This window comes from Sphaeramia orbicularis, chromosome 21, assembly GCF_902148855.1.
Source record: "Sphaeramia orbicularis chromosome 21, fSphaOr1.1, whole genome shotgun sequence".
Taxonomy (NCBI): Eukaryota; Metazoa; Chordata; class Actinopteri; order Kurtiformes; family Apogonidae; genus Sphaeramia; species Sphaeramia orbicularis.
Window position 1 is genome coordinate 46,709,910 of NC_043977.1, and position 17,931 is coordinate 46,727,840.

Genomic DNA, 17,931 nt, shown 5'->3' on the forward strand with positions numbered 1-17,931 from the left:
AGTGCTCACTCACAGAGATGGACACAGAGTTTGTTTATAAGTCAAGAGAATTAACCAATGTCTAACAATTATAAGACATCATGAGCTCATTTTGGGCTGTGCGTCTTGAGTTACACAAATACTGTACATGGTGCATTCAAATTTTTGCTCAGTGTAGTATTTTAAACAAAATTTTCAGCTGTGATATATACCTTGTAAAATATGTAAGTATGGTCAGGTGAAAAACACTTCTGTGCATGAATAAAGATAAGTGAAAACTATAAAATGAATACATGTGTAACATAAATAGAAGTTATGTTAATTTTTTATTGCCATTGCATGTTTTGTGACACCATCAGAGTCTAAAACTGAACCTGTTTCACACATGCTCAATTCCTGCTCCTACTCAAATTTTCATTTTTGTGTTTTGCTGTGGCAGTCTATAACAGCACAGGTTCTGCCCAGTCTCTCTGCCAGAATTAAGTTTGTTTTGGCATCTCCACACACCTTGTGCCTCATCAGCTTTCTGTCACCATCCCACCTCTGTCTTACCTTTCTCCAGCCGCAAACTTCCTGCTCATGGCACAGAGGGACTTAGTAAGCGCTGATGTGACATTACACCAAGAATGAACACATGCAGCAAAGTTCTCCCACTGAACTGCCATTCATTTATTCTTTTTGTGCTGAACTTTAGTGAGTCATGTGGAGTATGCTGGGCCTCCAATTGTTTTTTGCCTGAATCACCAAAAGATAATTACAGAGGCATAGTAATATGCTGCTTAGGTTTCTGAGTCAGTGTTACTCTAATTCTGACCAAATCAGTTTCCACTGTTCCTCTGCCGCCTTGTTCCCATATGTGTGGCTTATTCATGCACATTTCTGAAGAGCATCTTTTTAACAATATCAGGCCTTATCTATGTAAGCATGTGTGCATGATGTGTCATGCTTAAGGTATTCTTTCTTTTTTATTCCTGCTTTTATTCTTATACAGGTCAAATATGAAAAACTAGTGTACATGTATTTCAGGAGACTTAAAGGGAAGGCATTTTCATTGCTAGGTATTTCAAAAGATCATGTGTAATTCTAGCAGTTCCATCAGGTAATTAATGCTATAGCCTGTTGTCAAGTATGCGTGAGTACTAAGTCACTGCTCTGTTAGTCATGGTCAGCAACATGTTGCCTCCAGCACTAGTAGTGGCACAGACTCATTGTATTGTCCGATTACCTGGGTTGTGATGGACTGATCACTGACCCCCTGTGCAGCAGACACCAGTCTAAGACGACACATTAGTGGCCACTGTCATGCTGGGTCACGTCTCTAGGACAATGGCAGAGTGCAAAGCTTATGGCTGCACAAACAATTAGCGCAGAAATCCCTAAAATCCCCTCAGTCTCCTTTACTGATTGCTGCTTGGCTGTCAATGGCTGCTCCTCATAAATTTTGCCCCCGCCCGTAATTTACATAATAAAAAGGCCCAGTGTGGTATAGGGGTGCAACTTAACACGTTGTCCATGGTTCGGGCCTTACCTAAGTTTTTGGGCCACAGTTTTGGTTTGGTTTTGTGCATAAAGAGAACAGGTTTTTTTCTCCCAAAATTATATTTTTATGTTGCTTGTCAGCAAAAACTGAATTTCACAGTAGGAACAAGTTATGTCACCGTACTGAATAAAATAAGACTTTCTGTACTGAACAATATAACCCTTTCTTATTCCTTGACTACTTGTATACAGTCGTATAAAACAGATACATGCACACATAAGGCCCAAAGGGAGCTTTTTATAAATAAATTCCTGTTCTGCATAGGGATGTAAATGAAAATGGTGGTATAAAGACGCCATGGTTATCTACCGTGTGCATTTCCTTGTAATAGCGTGTCACGGGACTTAAAAGTGAGTTACTGTGTAGACAATGTGTTTAATTATGGGTCAGTTCAGGTTGGGGGTGTAATGTACTTGGGTATGGGTGGATGCTAGTGTTAGAAAAGTGGTGGACCCCTGCAGGACTGTGATATGTGTTGAGTTTAAAGCCCCTTCTCTGTCTGCTGTCTCTCACTGAGGGGCGGGGCTTCCCCGCGCTTCGTGCTCACACGCATGTCCAGAGAGAGAGAGCAGTATATAAACCACCAACGCAAAATAAATTGCAAAACCGAAAACCCGCAGTCCATCAGGGCAGATTGTCCCATGCAGGGCGGACCGAATGGTACACAGTTTTCTCAAGTACTGTTGCATCCCTAGTGTGGTGCAGTCATGGCGATTAAAATTTTTATTTATTTATTTATTTATTTATTTTTACTGAATGTGTGCCTCTCTTGCTTATAAGTAATACACAAATCACAATTAATGTTTTAAGCATGACTAGTACAGGTACACTTTAAAGCTATACCTACCGATGTGGCATTTCTCACAGCACTTAGTAAAAGTTTGAACATGAACAACCTGTCTCCCTTCAAAGCCCTGCCCACTTCCCTCTGCCTGAGCTCCTACGTTCCCCTCCTCTCTCCTCTCACCTGATGCACGTGGGGGAAGCAGGGGTGGAGGTCCGGTCCGCTTCAGTGTGTCTGCGGACCCCTCCCTCAGTAATCAGATACATCATCCACCTGCCACGGGCCCGCGGACCCTGTTCCATCAGTAGACCCTGTATTTAAGGGTCTGGTCTGTGCAGTGCTGGGTCTGTGTCTTCACTGCACCACAGAGATGAGATGCCCGGGCAATGGCCACACGCACTGTGAATGTGTGGCCTCCGCGAATTTTCCATGGACATTTGAGGTTTCATAGTCCATACATTTATCATCCTACATAATCCTACATTGTGTGACACCAAGTACATGTACCTGTATGAGTCCCACGGTCATAAAAGCTGAGCTTTATGCAGACCTGTTTAGTCCAGTACAACCGACTTCCGGACTTTAATCTCCATCCTTCATTTATCGGACTCCTGTTTGTTCCCCTTAGTTGTTGTTTCTTTTAATATATCTGTTTTTTCCCTTCCACGTGTGCATCTGAGTGTTATCCATACACATCCTAGACAGTAGACTGTGGTCAGTGACAGGAGGAGCACCGCGAGTGAAGCGTCAGATTTAGAGGGACACATATCGGATGCGGAGACGGCGATAATGGATCAGTTGCTGGATGGCCATAATGAATGATTGACAGGAGGCTCAGTCAGGTTCGGCCAATTATTTCATTCGGACCGAATAAAATGATTGGTCAGACTTCTATCAGAAATATATGAGAATTAAACATTTTTGAGTTTCAATACCTGGTGGATTTCTTTTACATTTTAGTTTGACACATGCTTATTAGGAGCATTTTAAGATGGCAAAAGAAAAGTGTGAAAATGCCACATCATACGGTATAGCTTTAAATGAACAATTATTTATTGTTAAAGGTTCATTTTGAAAGATCGATTCCTGTTCTTAAGTTTGTGTGAAATCTTTGAGTCAATATTCTGAGAGAGAGGTTTGTTAAAATTAACTCTCAGTTAACAACTATTGTGTTTGCCTACATCCATAGTAACCATTTCATAAGCACTTCTTCTGTACAAGCTTTTGGACAGTTTTTCTGATCAGATTCTTATGCTAACTCAATTTCTACAGGACATCTACTCTTCTACAACCAACAACACTATGTGACAATAGCTGCTGTTACCTTACAAATGTAGATTCCTGAAAGTGAACAAACGACTTATTTATCTGAGGACTCTGAGACTCAGAGCTCAGGTTTGTGAAAGAACCCAAATGACAGTATTTAAGAAAATACCAAACCAGACTATGGGTTCCTACTTAATAAAACTGAATAAAAACATTATTGGATAACATATCTATAAAGGTTGTAGTTTCAAAGGTAACAGGGAGTTTTGTATATTGTTGCTGCTGTAGGAGAGCAGAAGAGAAGTCCTGAAGAAATGTGGAGGGAACATAGGGAATTGATTGGACGAGCAAAAAAAAAGATGAGTATCTTTACTAAAAGCCAACTGAGAGGACGATAACAGAAATAAAGTTCAATAACCTCCTTAAACAACTGATTTCCAGCACAAGACAGACTCCAACACAAACTTCGCAAAAGCACATCGTATGTATTGTATGGAGAGAAATTTTTCTTTATTCATTAATCAAAAACAATGGATTTGCAATTAAAAAGAATAGATTTGCAACCAAAAAAGAGATTTGAGCGCAAAAGACAGTAAGTGGCAATAAAAAAAAAGATCATTTTGCTTATAAATCAGTCCTCATTGCTTGTGAGTTAAAAACTTTTGCTTGAGACTTCAAAAGTTTTGATTGAAAATCACTCCTCTTTGTCTGCAACTTCAAAAGTTTTGCTTGCGAATTTAAGTGCACTTAATGGATGTGGCCTACGCCGATGGATGAGAGAAGAGTTTCTATTGGTGGGTTTGACCTGGCTCCAGTGCTGGTTCCAGCTTCCGCCTTAAACCCACTTCTCCATTGTGTTATGTCACTGGGAGGTCAGTTGATAGTCTGCTGCTCTTGGAAATTGAAATGTGTCCCATAAGTAAGGAATTACACTTAATATGGTCGGCTACAGCCTGTACGTTCACAGCCTGAGCAGAGTACGGAATGAGTGAGTGAATTACAGGGAGGAGTTGAGAGACAGCGGGTGAAGGGTGGTTCGACAGGACACCTGTACCACAGCTCGGTGCCAGGTGCGCTGGGACCGGGTCCAAGGTGAGCTCGGATCTGGTCGGGACGCAACGTAGGGAAAACCAGAAAACATCATGCTGGAAAATGATAATCGTTAGGAAGAATTGATAAGCTGATTGCTTCTCTCAGTTGTGTTTGTGGGTATCCTATGGGTTCTTACGCCACTCTGTCATTATTTCTTTCTGTGCCATGGCACCTGGCACTGAGCTGTGGTCCAGGTGTCCTGTCGAGCCACCCTACACCCACTGTCTCTCAACTCCCCCCTGTAACTCACTCACTCATTCCATACTCCGCTCAAGCTGTGAATGTACAGGCTGTGGCCCACGATATTTAGTGTAATTCGTTACTTACGGGACACACTTCAATTTCAAAGAGCAGCAGACTATCAAATGACCTCCCAGCAACATAACACAACAGAGAAGTGGGTTTAATGCGGAAGCTGGAGCCAGCGCTGGAGCCAGGTCAAACCCACCAACAGAAACTCTTCTCTTATCCATCGGCGTAGGCCACACCCATTAAGTGCAGTTAAATTCGCAAGCAAAACTTCTGAAGTTGCAAACAAAGAAGAGTGATTTTCAATCAAAACTTTTGAAGTTTCTAGCAACTTTTTAACTCACAAGCAATGAGGACTGATTTATAAGCAAAAGGATCATGTTTTTTGATTGCCACTTACTGTCTTTTGCTCTCAAATCTCTTTTTTTGGTTGCAAATCTATTCTTTTTAATTTCAAATCCATTGTTTTTGATTGATGAATAAAGAAACAAATTTCTCTGAAGCTTTAAAAAGGTACACAGACAATCTCAGAAAGTTGTAGTTTTGTTGAATGAGTACCTCTAGTCTAGTTCTCACAGGTTTTCAGGTTTCATTAAAGTAACATGGCATACTGCATTTCAGCATCCTGTGTTTTCGAGGCGTTCTGAGCACATTTTGGTCCTCTCGGCTTCAGTGGTAGTACTTGAAGGAGCTGCCAGCAGCAGACTGCATCTGAATCGGATGACTGCACGTCATCTCCAAATACATGTCAAGTTCACAGCTGCTCCTGGAGTTCCCTGACTGCTGCCATCTGCTTTCATGATTCAGCAGAATATAGCATTAAAACACACCATCATTACCTGACGTACAGTCGGAGTTTTAGTTTAGTTTTCTGCCTCAGATCATGCAGAATGGCTCTGAACATATATTTGGCTCTCTGCAGTGTGATAATTAAATTCCACCTCCTTCAATTTCTGTTAGCGTCAGGCTTTAGCTCTAAGTCTATCTCTCTGTCTCTGCAAATAAATAAAGTATATTTTCCTTGGGTTTTATTACAGAAGAGGAAGACTAGTTTATGCCACTTATGGTGCTTCACTGTAGCAAGTGTGAAGTATGTGTAGGCGGCTACATGCATATTTATTTGCTTTCTTTTTTTCTGTTTTCAATTACAGAAATAAGCTGCTATGCATCAGAGAATTTCTTCATGCTGACATGTTTTACAGTGTAGGTTGTAGTCAGCATTGCATTCCCATTGGAGATGCATGTATTTATGTATGCATACTGTAGCAACTAATAAAGGGTGCAGGGAGCCTTATTTGTCTTAGATTGTGCATGATTGGAGTGATGTTTTAAACTCTGAACACAGTTGCATCATTACATATTCATTTGTTATGCTCCAAGTTGTTTTAGAAAATGCTGTGAAAACATGTTGTCAAAGAATCCACAGAACAGCTGCCAACTGATCATTACTAAGTCTATTATATTAATATTACAGAATAATTAGTTGCTGAATGAAGTCTTCTGGGTGTAAACTCACTAGATTCTTTCTTTTGATTAGATGAAAACATGGTACTTTGTTTTTTTTTTGTCATTCTGAAAACATTTTTCTATGTGTGTTTTGTCATTCAGAGTAAAGTCTTTAGAGTTTAAATTGATATTACAGTTCTTCCTGTAATGAGTTCTATCTCTTTTCTTTTCAGAGATTCAGAGGGTCGTAAACTCTGTAAGAAAGTGAAGGTAGATCCAAGCTCCAAAAGCGGAGGATCCGAGTTGCTGCATTATAAGTGAGTAACCAGACCCCACCACCGGCTGTCAGACACGCTTCCACACTTGAAAGCTTTCTGGAAAGTAATCCTGTGTCTGCTGTTTAACATTTACGTCAATGTTGTGAGCACTGTTTCTTGTGTGTTTTGCAGAGATGGGACATTCCACACAGAGTACAATAGACCCACTACCTTCAAGGTGAGTGATGCGGAGAGATCCGTGCATCCTTTGCCTTGATGGTACTGCCTCATTGTATCAATCACATTATCATCATTACCAGTAATACACTCCCCTGTACCAGTACCTCTCTGTGTATTATTTCATTAATTCAAATCTGTTGTTTCTACTATTCATTCATTCATTCATTCATTATCTTCCGCTTTATCCGGGGCCGGGGCCGGGTCGCGGGGGCAACAGTCTAATCAGGGATGCCCAGACTTCCCTCTCCCCAGACACCTCCTCCAGCTCTTCCGGGGGGACCCCGAGGCGTTCCCAGGCCAGCCGAGAGACATAGTCTCTCCAGCGTGTCCTGGGTCTTCCCCAAGGTCTCCTTCCGGTGGGACATGCCCGGAACACCTTCCCAGGGAGGCGTCCAGGAGGCATCCGAAACAGATGCCCAAGCCACCTCAGCTGGCCCCTCTCGACGCGGAGGAGCAGCGGCTCTACTCCGAGCTCCTCCCTGGTGACTGAGCTCCTCACCCTATCCCTAAGGGTGCACCCAGCCACCTGACAGAGGAAACTCATTTCGACCGCTTGTATCCGGGATCTTGTCCTTTCGGTCATGACCCAAAGCTCATGACCATAGGTGAGGGTACGAACGTAGATTGACCGGTAAATCGAGAGCTTCGCCTCTCGGCTCAGCTCCTTCTTCACCACAACAGACTGGTACAGCGACCGCATCACTGCAGACGCTGCACCAATCCGTCTGTCAATCTCACGCTCCATTCTTCCCTCACTCGTGAATAAGACCCCAAGATACTTAAACTCCTCCACTCTGGGCAAAGACTCCCCACCGACCCGGAGAGGGCAGACCACCTTTTTCCGGTCGAGAACCATGACCTCGGATTTGGAGGTGCTGATCCTCATCCCACTCGCTTCACACTCGGCTGCAAACCGCCCCAGGGCACACTGAAGGTCCAGGTTCGATGAGGCCAACAGGACAACATCATCTGCAAAAAGCAGAGACGAAATCCCGTGGTCCCCAAACTGGACCCCCTCCAGCCCCTGGCTGCACCTAGAAATTCTGTCCATAAAAATTATGAACAGAACCGGTGACAAAGGGCAGCCCTGCCGGAGTCCAACATGCACCTGCAACAGGTCTGACTTACTGCCGGCGATGCAAACCAGGCTCCTGCTTCAGTCATACAAGGACCGGACTGCCCTTAAAAGAGGGCCCCGGACCCCATACTCCCGAAGCACCCCCCACAGGATATCACGAGGGACATGGTCGATTGCCTTCTCCAAATCCACAAAACACATGTGGACTGGTTGGGCAAACTCCCATGAACCCTTGAGCACCCGATGGAGGGTATAGAGCTGGTCCAGTGTTCCGCGACCAGGAGGAAAACCGCATTGTTCCTCCTGGATCTGAGGTTCGACTATCGGTGGGATCCTCCTCTCCAGCACCCTGGAATAGACTTTCCCCGAGAGGCTGAGGAGTGTGATTCCCCCTGTAGTTGGAGCACATCCTCCGGTCCCCCTTCTTAAAAAGGGGGACCACCGCCAATCCAGAGGTACTGTCCCCGACTGCCACGCGATGTTACAGAGACATGTCAGCCAAGACAGTCCCTGCACATCCAGAGACTTAAGGTACTCAGGGCGAATCTCATCCACCCCCGATGCCCTGCCACCGAGGAGCTTGCCAACCACCTCGGTGACTTCAGCTTGGGCGATGGATGAGTCCACCTCTGAGACCTCAGCCTCTGCTTCCTCCATGGAAGACGTGGCAGTGGGTTTGAGGAGGTCCTCGAAGTATTCCTTCCACCGTCCGACAACATCCCCAGTCGAGGTCAGCGGCGCCAGATGGTTTGCCAGAATTTCCTCAAGGCCGACCGATAGTCCTCCTCCATGGCCTCCCCAAACTCCACCCAGACCCGAGTTTTTGCCTCCACAACCGCTCAGGCTGCAGCACACTTGGCCATCCGGTACCCATCAGCTTCCTCCGGAGTCCCACGAGCCAACAAGGCTCGATAAGACTCCTTCTTCAGCTTAACGGCATCCCTTACTTCCGGGGTCCACCACCGGGTTTGGGGATTGCTGCCACGACAGGCACCGGAGACCCTGCGGCCACAGCTCCAAGCAGCCGCTTTGACAATGGAGGTGGAGCACATGGTCCACTTGGACTCAGTGTCCCCAGCCTCCCCCGGGATCTGGGAGAAGCTCTCCTGGAGGTGAGAGTTAAAGACCGCGCTGACATCGGGTTCTGCCAGACGTTCCCAACAGACCCTCACAACATGTTTGGGCCTGCCGAGTCTGTCCGGTTTCCTCCTTTGCCAGCGGATCCAACTCACCACCAGGTGGTGATCGGTTGACAGCTCTGCCCCTCTCTTCACCCGAGTGTCCGAAACACGTGGTCAGAGGTCTGATGACACGACAACAAAGTCGATCATCGACCTCCGACCTAGGGTGTCCTGGTGCCAAGTGCACTTATGGACATCCTTGTGTTCGAACATGGTGTTCGTTATGGACAAACTGTGACTAGCACAGAAGTCCAATAACAAAACACTACTCGGGTTCAGATCGGGGAGGCCGTTCTTCCCCATCCCCCCCCTGCAGGTCTCACTGTCGTTGCCCACGTGAGCGTTGAAGTCACCCAGGAGAACAATGGAGTCCCCAGTCAGAGCACCATCCAGCACCCCTCCCACGGACTCCAAGAAGGCCGGGTACTCTGCACTGCTGTTCGGCCTGTAGGCCGAGACAACAGTGAGGCACCTGTCCCTGACCCGAAGGCGCAGGGATGCGACCCTCTCGTTCACCGGGGTGAACTCCAACACATGGCGGCTGAGCTGAGGGGCTATAAGCAAGCCCATGCCAGCCTGCCGCCTCTCACTGTGGGCAACGCCAGAAAAGTGGAGAGTCCAGCCCCTCTCGAGGGGTTGGGTTCCAGAGCCCAAGCTGTGTGTGGAGGTGAGCCCGACTATATCTAGACGGTATCTCTCAACCTCCCTCACAAGCGCCGGCTCCTTCCCCCCCAGCGAAGTGACATTCCATGTCCCAAGAGCTAGACTCTGTGTCCGGGGATCAGGTCGTCGAGCCCCCTGGTGTCGACTGCCACCCAATCCACAATGCACCCGGCCCCTATGGTTCCCTTGGCAGGTGGTGGGTCCACCGAAGGACGGGCCCACGTCGCTCCTTCGGGCTGTACCTGGCCGGGCCCCGTGGGCATAGGCCCCGGCCACCAGGCGCTCGCTTTCGAGCCCCAACCCCAGGCCTGGCTCCAGGGTGGGGCCCCGGCTGCGCCATACCGGGCGACGTCACGGTCCTTGTTGTAGTTCTTTCCATAGGGGCTTCTGAACTGCTCTTAGTCTGGCCCGTCACCCAGGACCTGTTTGCCTTGGGAGACCCTACCGGGGGCATAAAGCCCCCGACAACATAGCTCCTAGGATCATTCGGGCACTCAAACTCCCCCACCACGATACGGTGGCAGTTCAAGGGGGAGTTTTTTATACTAGTACTTTCCAATGTGCAACTGCAGTTTTTCACTACTGTTTTTTTTATAGTAGTTACCTCCACCAAGGAGGTTGTGTTTTCATCAGGGTTTGTCTGTCTGTCTGTCTGTTAGCAAGATAACTCAAAAAGTTATGGACAGATTTTAATGGAAATTTCAGGAAATGTTGATACTGGCACAAGGAACAAATGATTAAATTTTGGTGATGATGGTGGGGGGGGTTTCTTCTGGGTATATTCGGTGTTGTACTGCTATTGGAACCTCAATTTCCTGAGGGTTCTGCCCAAAGGATCAATAAAGTTCAATGTAATCTAACGTTAAGTTTTAGCCCCATAGGGAAATTCAGTCTCTGCATTTTACCCATTCTAAACACACACACTGTACCTAGCATTAACATTAGCATTAGCACATATCACACATTAGGAGCAGTAAACTGCCATTGAAGGCATTTGAGGACTAACTCCAGATCTTCATCAGCACTGTGGTCAAGGGCAGTGACAGGAGAAATGTCCTACCTGTACCTGTTTTCAACGGCAAGGGAAACCCGCGCAGCACAGAGAGAATTTTTTGCGTTTTTCAGAATTGAACAGGAGAACAGTTAATAAATATAATGTATTTGAATGCCTTTTAAAGAATAAAATTTGGCTTTAACCATTTTAAATTTGAGAAAAGTGGACCGTGACACCCGCACTTGGAGGACTGCCATTTTAAAGCCTCAAGTTGGGCATTTTAACTTTTATGGAGCCAGAAGTGACCCAATTTAGACAGAGTGGAAATACTGCTAATTTACCAAAAGCTTCAAGCACTTCACTAGCAAATTCAGTGTTAAATCCTGGCAAGTAATGATTCAACATTCAAGATTTTTATTTGTCAAACAATCATGGTGTGAACAGTGTAATGCAAGAACTATCCACAAATGTCCATGCAACAGAAACTAGTTAAAAAAAAAAAAAAAAAAAACTTATATCCAAAAAACTGCCTCTTAAGGAGTGAATTAAAGTGAATAAGTCAAAGCAAACTCGTATATTTACATAGTGGAAGAAGCCGCAGAATGTGCATTGTACAGATTCATTGTTAACTATTTGTTAATTGTTAACTCATACAGTTGTAGTAATGTGAATTTTTCATAATTCATAAACACACTAAATTTATACACCAGGTACTATTTTCGCTTTGCCCTGACTTAAAATGCGTGCCCATGCGATACACATAACTATCAGTGTTTCTCCACCTTGGTCCAATACTCTGTAAATTGGAGTCCGGTAAAATCCGGACTGTTTTTAAATTATTAACTCACCAGTTAAGTTTCGGATGGAAGGAGCAACCCAGGAGAAATGAAGAATTCACCAAAAAGAAGGGTTGTGGTTTTAAAAGTTAAAAGAAAGCTTGATATATTGCTTCAGGCAAAAATAGAAAAAGTTACAAAAAAGAAAGAAGTCAGTTATCAATTAGTCTCGCATCAAGCACACTATCCGTCTCTTTTTCGTGAAAATCTTCTCCATTATTTTATTCATATATATATATATATATATATATATATATATATATATATATATATATATATATATATATATATATATATGTATATATATATATATATATATGTATGTATATGTATGTATATGTATGTATGTATGTATATATGATGTATGATGGTCATCTGACATTTTAGAGCAATATTCAAAGTCACACATTCATCTACCAGTTAGCGTAAGATACGTCTCACACATGTATTCAGTTCAGAGCATTAAAAAGAAAATAGTCTTACAATAAAATCAGTTTGGTTGTTTCTGATACTTTGTGAAGTTCAAATGTTGATGTAGAAAAAGCTTGTCTTCTGGGGGCTTTTACTGTTTTGTATTTCTCTGCCATGCTTCTATGTTTCTGTTTGTTTTATCTATATTTCATCCCTTGACAGAAAATCCTCGAACAGCAAAACACTAAAAGCTTCAGTTGGTATTTATAACACCATAATCATCAGTCAACAATCTCTATTTTGCCTGTGTCCACACTGTCACTATTATAGTGCATTTCCTGCTGTGTTCTCTACAGACATATGGTTCATTATATTTTCAGTGTCTATACTTTTCTAGGCACTTTATGTTTTTGGAATAGCTCTGACATGTCTCGAATGAAGGAATATGTTGGTGTATATATGTTTCCGTCTGGTAGAGTTTACGGTGTTTTTTGTACAGAATTTAAGAGTGTCTCCTGGGACACTAGAGGAAATCATCAGCAGTCACGTGACCGTTGACACATTTGGTGCCAGAGAGGAGTTGTATTGTGATCGAAGTGTTGCTTTTATTCAAAGTCATCACATTCATCACACTGGTATCTCAGCTATTTTCTGTGTCGGTGTTGCAGCTTTTTCAAAGTTTCATTCATTTAGTTTTTCAGTTTAGGTGAATAAGTAGTTTTCATTCATGTTTATAGTTGGAGCAATGGGCTAGTATTAGTTCAGTTCATATTTTGTTTTACTGTTTAATTTTTCAGATACTTTGAGCGTTTACGTAGCTCTACATGAGCCTTGGTTTATGGAAGCTGAAAAATCTAATTTACATAACCATTGCTTATTAAAGATGTGATACTGTTCCATTTAATTTTATTCTTATACATTTTTAATTATTTAACATAGCTCACCCGTCAGAAGAGTGTAGTTATGAGCACAAGAAGATAAACTAGAATCAGAACGTTAAATAGTCCGAAAGAATTATCTGTGAAATTGCAAACATTTTTACAAAACACATAAGAGTATAAAATACAAAGGGTATCTAATTTCATGTCAAAGATCCATTCCTTGAAAAATAGGTTTGAATTCTGTAAATATTCCCAAACCTCAACAATTCCATGTTGGAATATTTGTTGTAATTGTAATGAAATATTTATAATTTACTATTCATAATTATGAAGTTGAATCTCCAGTTTCTGTCCACATGTTGGTGTGTGTTTTTGTATAGGTCACAGTCATATAGAAAAATACTATAGAAATCAAGCCTGCATTTCATTTTAATAATAATAATAATACATCGGTTTTATATAGCGCTTTTCTAAGTACTCAAAGACGCTTAACAATAAACAGCAAAGGGACAAACACATCCAAAACATTTTGTATTCAAAAGGTCATAAGTCAACTTCAGTGACCTATTTTTCTTGAAAAACATTATTCAGCACCATTCTCTTGTGTTTATGTGAAGACAACCTGTTTCTAAGAGCAAATGATGATGAAGGTCAGTAGCCTGAGGTCATGAGTTTCTACTTCGGCTAAAATTTACTTGGGGTCAAATGAGTGGCCATTTTTGTCAAAAAAAAAAAAAAAGTTGTAAGAAATGCATAAAACTGTGTTGAAAAAATGCTAATACATTTGTGCAGGTACTACTGATATTATTTGACAGTGGAAGCTATATTTTCAGAAATATTGGATTTTGAATAGCACGTGTATATGAAAACTTTTGCTGGTGGACGGATGTGACAGTGGACGGAGGGGACATTACCCATGATGATCTGGTCAGTACCAGTACTTTATTAGTAATAAACTTATATACTTACTATTGCAAATTATCCTCTTATTCATAAATGTTAGTATTGTGGATTTAAAACAATAACAACTTAACAAAAACACAAAATGTGGCAGTGGACGGACGTGACATGGTTGTTACGGATCCCATCATACTGATGCTTGGCAGCCATGTCACCATTTCCAGAAATGATCCCTGTGCAAAAACTAGTATCATAATTATTTATTTTATAGTTTATCATCATACTAAAGAGTAAATAACAATATAGAATTGTTATTTCTTTATAAAAATGCTTATTATTAGAAAACTGTTGATTTAAAAAGTGACGTTTGACATTCTTAATGTATGTATTCGCCTAACATAAGCACGATTTATCGGCACGATACTCCATATTGCAACCTCTAACAATAAAACATGTGATATGTAGTATATAATGTAAGAAAAATTGGGTAATCTAAAAGAGTAGAATATTTGTTTTTCAGATAAATTCAGTTAAAATATAACTTGACCGTTTGTGACATGAAAATATAGCATTAATTGAGATGAAATCAGACATTTTTGACCTGAAAACATTGTTCATATGACCATCAACATGTTGCAACATAACTGAAATCCTGTAAATTTGCATAACTTGCATTTACCAACACAAAGTTCCTTTGGGGATTCACTTATATTGATTTCTTATGCACAAAGACAAAAATAAGACCTCTAAGCAAAATTTAGCAAACTTTTATTTAATTTCATTTAACACATTTCATCGTAGTTCTGTCCACACATGTAATTTAACAACCCAACAAGTCAAAAGTAATTTCAAATGGAAAATTTTACACAAGGTTTGTCTGTTTTATGTCTTGGTCATCCTAGAAGATGGTCTGGATCATGATCCAAGGAGACTTTTGGACATTTTTATGCTCTCAGCTTTGAACACACTAACATACTTTCATTTGAGACCTGTTCATACTCTGAACTGACAGTATTGATTCTGACATCACATCTATTCCAAGTAACTTCAAACAATTGATGATTAAAACATGAATCCAAATCCTGGGTCGATATTTTCAGGGTCAAGGAATTGATTTATCTTTTTCTTTGAGTGTATTCACAACATTATTCAGTGAGATGGATATAGTCTAAGGGCCTGATTTACTAAAGGTTTGCATGTATAAAACCACGCGCAAACTTGACTGTGCACATAAAAACACGTTGAAGCTTATCTACTAACAGGACGCACCCAGGGTTGTGTCTCTCAAATGGGCAAAATAGCTTGCACAACCCATTTAGTGTGTTTGCCTTGATGAATACGCAATATGGGTGTTTGTGCTAGATCGCGTAAAATTATTGGGAGGAATAGATGCAAATATTTATTTTGCGCGTGCAATGTGATTTACCAAACCTGAAACTGATTGCAGTGGATGATTTCACGTCAGTATTTATTACGTTTGAAAGACAGGTTTTAATTGGCGCATCTTCATGCAAAATTGGCTGCAGTTGTTGTGGCGAGGAGGCAGCATAGGCCCAACCAAAGGCAACACAGAGAATGAATCTGTTCTGCTTGCATCAACATTTTTGGAATGACAGAATAAAAAATAACTGAGACATATCGCCTACCCAGCAATGCCATTTTAGAATTTATAGATGAACTAGGGGATGATCTGGGGCCAGTCACAAGGAGGAGTCATGCAATACCCTCTATGGCAAAACTCCTCACAACTTTACATTTCCTTGCGTCTGGATCATTCCAGCACACGGTTGCCATTAGTGCTGGCGTATCTCAGAGCAGTTTTTCCCGCGTACTGTCTCCATGACAACAACCAGTAGCTCACGCAAAATCCTCATTTAAATAGGGCAGTCTCCAAGACTTTGCACCTGTTGTCATTTGCTCAGGCAATCTTAGTTGATCTTGCCTGGCCAGCCATCTGGTTTTTTCAGTGTATTTAATACCGAGAAAACAGTCTGGAATTGGGCCAATCACTGTGAAATATGCACCATCTATTCTATACTGATCAATTACAAGTCTGGGGGGTGGGTGTTTTGCAGTACGTCACATGCACCGACTTCTTCTTGTCACGAGTTAAAGTCAGTTCCATGTCTGCAAATCTCTTGACAACTATTGTCGGTTGTTTACTTCATTCAAAAATAAGGATTGAATTACAGATTACGCCCCTGTATTCTTAAGTTTTTCTGACAAAAGTGTCATGTCTGTCTCATCTGTGATTAGTTTACTCGGCGCCTGTTAGTCCCGCCTTCATATTTGGATTCAAGCACCACTTTTCCAGACAGATTTCTCATTGAGAAAGATGGATGGCTGGCCAGGCTATAGTTGATCACCCATGACACGCAAATGAATAGCATGCACATTTTGTAGTGCAAACAAACAAATTTGCGCCCATTATTTGCGCTCTTAGTAAACCAGGCCCTAAGATTGTGTTAGTTTTCATCAACCATAATAATCCTGTTCTGTGTTTCTTCTCTTTAGTCCATGGTAGCATTCCTAAAAGACCCATCAGGGCCTCCTCTGTGGGAGGAAAACCCCGAAGCAAAAGACGTCATCCACATAGAGGCAGAAAAAGTAAGTACTGACAGCCTTTGGGTTTGTTATAAAGAAGCTTCAGCTACATCCTTAATTGAAGACATGTTGATGTACAGTTGCTGTGATTTCCACACAATAAAGATGTCCACTCCTATCCTGTTGACGGGTTTGATCAGCAGCAAAAGCTGATACAGCAGCATGTCCTCCTTTGCAAAATAACAGCCGCAGACATAAAAGTAACATATCACAGTATTATCAAAGCAGTGCTCACTGAAGGTTATGAAGTCTACTAACAGTCACGCACCGTCTGCACATCCTAGTAATATTCCTGCTCAGCTCCTGTCAGGTGCCACTTGTTTCAAATACCCACAGTGTGACTCCCTCAGAAACGCACAGATATCTTCCGCATTTTGAAAGCCTCCTAATTTAATGAACACCACTCACAGTTCTGCCTGCTTGTCCACTCATGCCCCAGGGCTTGTTGAAGGTGTCAACAAAGATTTTGCTGAATGCAAAGTTTTTGTGTAGGAACTTGCTGAGCTCCTGAAGGTGATGGCAGAGGACTGATCTACCTGCTGTCATAAAGAGAAAGTTCTTATTCTTGCTTTGCTGATGTGATGACTCTTAAGTACTATACCCAAGTCAGATAAACTGCTGAAAAAGCAAAGACAGTGGTGTGTTTCGTTTCTTTCTAAACATACATGAATAGAGAAATACCCTGGAGCAAACTACTGGAGAAAGAATGGTGTTGGATGATTAAGCTGATACCAAGTTTTACTCTGCGTCAGAGATGTTTAATGATGTGCACTATGAGATATTTGCTGTACTGTACATATATTGAAATGTTCTAAATACTATAAGTCATAAAATTAACATGTAGAAAGAAATTATAGTTTTAAGACATCAAACCAAGCTCACTATTTGGCAACGTCTCAGATGTTACAGTCGCTTAGCTGTATCTGTCCGGGACTGTCCCTGTAACATGTTAAGACACTTGACTATTTAGTTGCTGTATTTTCTAACCTGCAAAATTGAATGTTATTGTAATGTCTAAAATACCAACCAATTTCCAGCAAAGTCAATTTCATAGCCACCCCTATGATCATATTTAAGAAATCAGAGCACAGCTGGCATGCTTAGCTCACAGTTAGCTTATAGTTACAGCACTGCCAGTTGTTAGCAGAATACAGCAGTGTTACCAAACTGCTCACGTAACTCAGTTTTGCACCTATATTACATAAAACACTCCCTTAGCTTGTATTATAAAGTGTATTTGTTGTCAGTAGACAAATATACAATGGCCAACAAGGGCCAAACACATTGCAACGGCCCAATGTGTCTCAGTTAAGAGAAAACAGCTGTAAGTACAAAAACGATGCAAATTCACAAACTCAAACACAAGTCTAAATGAGGTACAAAAAGAGGAATGTGGTGCAAATGAAAAAATGCACTGCAAGAAAAAAACAAACAAATGCATAATCATTAAATACTCTGCAAATAAAGAAACGATGCAAACCAAGAAAACACCTGCAAACGAAAAACACTGCATAATCAGTCACTACAGCG

At 42.0% G+C, this 17,931-nt stretch overlaps 1 protein-coding gene across 1 annotated transcript in view; it reads left to right on the forward strand.

Annotated features, from left to right (window-relative positions):
* Positions 1-17,931, forward strand: part of pdia5 (protein disulfide isomerase family A, member 5) — a 183,710-nt gene that overhangs the window by 59,992 nt on the left and 105,787 nt on the right. Inside the window, exons 4-6 of the mRNA XM_030125714.1 lie at positions 6,590-6,673; positions 6,806-6,851; positions 16,312-16,404. Coding sequence (XP_029981574.1) covers positions 6,590-6,673; positions 6,806-6,851; positions 16,312-16,404 — 223 coding nt within the window. The remainder of the gene's footprint in view (positions 1-6,589; positions 6,674-6,805; positions 6,852-16,311; positions 16,405-17,931) is intronic.